Genomic DNA, 4,432 nt, shown 5'->3' with positions numbered 1-4,432 from the left:
AAAAAGGCTTACAAGGGGCAACAATGAATTTTTTGTTTTTTGTAAATTTATGGGGGGGAAATGAAAAGAAATATAAATTTCTAGCAGTTTAAATTCAATAACTAAATGTCACAGTGACTCTAGAAATACAGTTTCAATATAAAATTATCCGGAAAATAGATTGTGCACTTTGACCCTTTATTCTCTAACATATAACATCTAATCTTCACCTTATACAGCACTGTGCAAACATTTTCAGTGTCACCTCACATTTCTTTATTTTGCTTCCATGTTGTTGTTTTTAACCCAATCGTCTCCAGTGTTGTGTCTACACATAAAAGACAACGAAGCAAAGAACACATTGTATCTTTAGGCACTTTGTCATAAGCAGCCTGTTACAAAAAGAAAAACTCGTCTTTTTTTTCATGAAAAAAATGCAAAAGATTACACAGTACGATAGGCATACAACAAAACAAGAGACAGCCAACATCAACAAAAGAGTGAAATACAAGACACCTGGAAGACTGCTTTAAGTAATTTTATGTACAATGTTTTCATTCATGTTTGCATATTTCAATAAATGCATTTTTCCAGCAAAATATAAAGAAATATGGGGTGACTCAAGACTTTTCCACAGTACTGTAAATATCCAAATTCCATGTCCAACAGTGACCCTTCGTATGTTTTTACTGGAAACTTCAGTTACGAACATAATCTGCATACTTATCATTAATCAAAAGTACTCAACTACAAGATTTACTTTAACAATATATAATCTCTAGGTACTGATATACTTGCAACAGGACTCCTGAGTAAGGTCGATGGTTGCAGTCTCTGTGACTTGAACCACGACCCCTTACATTTAAGGAACACAGACACACAGCTACCTTCTTCCAAAAATGCCATGTTACCTTTAAAAAAAACACGTAAACCTGACTTTGTTCAGGTTTGCTATGATATACAGACACAAACACCTGGTTTATATGGTTTACTTGGTTTATATTGCTGGTAGACTGAATCATGTCACAGCTATGAATAAAAATATATATTTGCATTCATCATATTTCATTTTGTTTGTGTTGGAGACTCTGTCAGTTTGTCATGGCACACTGGGACAGTGAATACTATGGGGCTGAGCTGTTATCAGTGTATTAGCCTTTTCGTTGAAAAGAGCCCATGTGCAACACATCTGCAACATTAGAGTGTTCTTTGTTTTTGCTCCACAGCCAGGACATCAAGATCTAGAGGTTTCCTTACCATCTAATCACTATTTAATGCCCGGTTTTTCTTTAGAAAATATAAAACATGTACATAGTTGAATAGATTAAGTACTACTGTATTTGAGCCAAAACAGTCAAATTCCTCATGCTGCATGTTTGCTTTTTGTGCCAAAAGCCTCTAGTGACTGACTCAGTTTAATATTCTTTTAACATGCAAAGCCTTGTTGAAATACTTGGTGCTACGTCAGGTGGACACAAACACTCTTACAGTGTCCTTCAAAACATTGCCCTGGGACACCCTGATCACAGATTATGTTTAGTTATGGCTCTCTCGGCTTCATGTCCCCAAGCATGTAGGAGAATTTTTCTGTCAGTCGGAGTTCAAAGACAGATCAAACTCTCCACCAGGCGGTGATAAGTTGACAGCTCTGCTCCTCTTCACTCAGGTGTACAAAGGATTTAGCTGCAGGTCTGACGACATGGCAACAGATTGGTCATATCACCTGTTCAACAAATGGGAACTGTGAGTTTCCTGTTCCAGAACAGTGATTGGAGTAAGTTCAATCAACTTTGAGTATGTTCATTCAGAGTTAAGCAAGTAAGTCACCATTGCAACGGGGAAATGAAGCGCAGGACCTCCATTTTTGGATAGAGGAATACGAACAAGTGTCAGCGCAGACCATGATATAAAAACAGGAAGAAAAACAGAGCAATTTAATCAGTTTGTGCCACTTTGTCATCATCACATCAAAGACAGAATAAAGTTTGAGATAAAATCTATACATTTTGTCAGTGCTCATCGTTTAGCCAGCAAGAACTTTGATCAGATAAAGCTGTATCCTAACTTTACATTTGATTTTACAGCTAATTATTCAGCCGAAACCTGACAGGACAAACTGTAGGAAACAAAAAGTAAAGATCAAATGTGGAGAAAACGTTGGGACACCTGATTAGATCAGTTACCCAGATCACAACAGACTCCAGACAGACACACCCTTGGTAATTCCGATAAATAAAGCAGTTGAACCAGTCTGAAACTAAAATAATTTTTGGAATCTTAGTATAGTAGTGGAAGTCTAGTATAAGGAAATTAAACAGAAGAGAAATGTAGCCGTTATTTTCCCAAGAAACTTGCTTTTGCCTTTGCTTTTTACTTTCTTTTTTGCCACGTTTATGTAATACGAATCCATCTTTCCTCCCTCCCTCTCTCTCTCTCTTTCTGTCTAGCTATCTTTATATAAAGTTGCATTAGTATGTCAGCATAAATGGAGTCACATTTTGTCATGTAATTTCAAATGCAAATTTTCAAAGACCTCAACAAATATGAGCGAACAAACAAACTGTTTCTTTGCAGTTTGTCACAGTTGCTGTATTTCCCAAGGAGACAAAAATGCCAATATGTCACACTCAGTCCAGGGTCTTATTTACACTCACTAAATTCTACCTGTTATATGGGCTTTATAGTGTGTAGAGGCAGGAAATCAGCCATGGGGTTCTGCTTATATCTTGTTGAATTCAGTTGGTTAAATCCGCAAAGAACAGCTCACAGAACAAATTTAATCGGAATTTTCTCCAGTTACTCGTTTGTTTTACTCCACCCCAGGACCTGTTCTGGTCATATGACTCACTGTGACGTTCCCTGTTGGCAGCAGTGGTAAAGTTAAAACCCTACTGCACCACTCAGTCTGCTGTCACTGATGTCACATCACACAACAGATATGAAGCACGCTCCTCTCTTAATCCTCATACTCAACAACTTCTGTGTCTTCTCACAGAGTAAGTAAGTTTTAAGCTAACAATCTATTCCAACTTCTTTGTTCTGGAGCATGCAGTTCATGTGCTAGTTGAGACATGTTAAGCACCCAGAGTAATTTTTTGTTTCTGTTACTCAAGAATGCAAATGCCTGAAAAGACATTATTAGACATAAACTGTACATATTTGCGATCATATGACTTGACATCTATGCTTTTCAGTTTTAACCACAGTTTTGTTTTTCAGTTCCCCATGAAATGACCTACGTAGTGGGCTGTTTCGTCCAAGGCCTGACAGAGGTTCAGTTTGAGTTTGATGGCGAAGAGTTTTTATACGCTGATTTCCCAAAAGAAGAGATTGTCTACACTGTTCCCAAATTTATTTTTCCCGATCCGAGTCATGTTTTGGTGGGTTTGAGTATCCTTAAAGATGCTTTGGACAACAGGGACTGGTGTTTAATAATTACTAAAATTGCTGCAATGGAAGAGAAGTATCCACCAGAAGAAAAAGGTAAATCAACCTCAGCATCAATCTCTGTACAGACATGATTGAGAAAATGCTGAGGAAAGTTTTATTTGTGTTTTTACCTCCTCTAGACCCTCCAGAGATTGTCCTCTTCTCTTCTGACAAAGTCGAGCTGGGAGTAGAAAACAGCCTGATCTGCTTGGTGAATCATTTCTACCCACCTTCCATCAATGTTACCTGGACCAAAAATGGCCATCCGGTGTCCACGGGGGTGTCACTCAGTCGGTATTTCCCTAATAAAGATCAAACCTTCCACCAGTTGTCCACTCTGACATTCACACCGAGTGAAGGAGACTTTTACAGCTGCACTGTTGAGCACTCGGCACTGGAAACACCCCAAACAAGAATCTGGGGTAAATATTTGACCTTATGAAGGCACTAAAAACAGAAATTTCATTGTGTCTGTAATGACTTATATTGTATTTAACTTTTTTAACTTTCTCTACAGAAGCTGAGGTCACGAACAGTGATCAAAGTCTTGGACCAGTTATTTTCTGTGGAGTGGGACTGAGTCTGGGCTTACTGGGAATCACAGTCGGAGTATTTTTCTTTGTAAAGGGACACCAACGACAGTAACTTCTCTGCAGTTAAATATAGTCAGCATATGATAAACAAACACTATATTATTTCTGCACAGTACCATTTAAAGCCAATAAAGTTAACACACACAAAACAAATGCAGTAAGTCAACATGTGATAGAGACTAAATGTGAGTTTGTACAATGTGTACATGTTTAATAAACTTCGATGTACATCATGTAAATCAGTTGTATTTTTGATTTTGTCTTCTTTGATATCTTAACCACATAACTTGTAGAGATTGTGCTTCATATTAACCTATAACTGCTATTTTTGTTTATACTTTGCATATACATATATTTAATAAAAAATTTTATACAAAAACATGATAAAGTGATTCAAAGCTTTTTGTATTCTGTGTTTCTTTTTGTGTTTT

At 37.2% G+C, this 4,432-nt stretch overlaps 1 protein-coding gene and 1 long non-coding RNA gene across 3 annotated transcripts; one reads left to right on the top strand and one right to left on the bottom strand.

Moving 5' to 3' along the window:
• Positions 1–1,047: 1,047 nt before the first annotated feature.
• LOC112848184 (uncharacterized) lies at positions 1,048–1,839 on the bottom strand. The gene is made up of 2 exons (XR_003222148.1): positions 1,807–1,839; positions 1,048–1,702 (listed from the first exon to the last, which is right to left on the bottom strand). It is a non-coding gene; the product is annotated as an uncharacterized LOC112848184 (long non-coding RNA).
• An 831-nt stretch (positions 1,840–2,670) lies between these two features.
• On the top strand, positions 2,671–4,375 carry LOC100692549 (H-2 class II histocompatibility antigen, A-R alpha chain). Of its 2 annotated transcripts, none has more exons than XM_005472718.4 (4): positions 2,671–2,979; positions 3,199–3,462; positions 3,549–3,830; positions 3,926–4,375. In XM_005472718.4, exons 2-4 carry the CDS (start codon positions 3,210–3,212, stop codon positions 4,051–4,053), a joined length of 663 nt encoding a protein of 220 aa, XP_005472775.1. In that variant the 5' UTR covers positions 2,671–2,979; positions 3,199–3,209; the 3' UTR covers positions 4,054–4,375. The 2 variants fall into 2 exon arrangements, with proteins under 2 accessions (XP_005472775.1, XP_003451057.1); XM_003451009.4 differs by having other exon boundaries at positions 2,672–2,975.
• Positions 4,376–4,432: the final 57 nt, after the last annotated feature.

Source organism: Oreochromis niloticus, linkage group LG11, assembly GCF_001858045.2.
Source record: "Oreochromis niloticus isolate F11D_XX linkage group LG11, O_niloticus_UMD_NMBU, whole genome shotgun sequence".
Classification (NCBI taxonomy): domain Eukaryota; kingdom Metazoa; phylum Chordata; class Actinopteri; order Cichliformes; family Cichlidae; genus Oreochromis; species Oreochromis niloticus.
The sequence above is the reverse complement of the archived record's forward strand: the minus strand, read 5'-3'. Positions and strand labels throughout refer to the sequence as shown.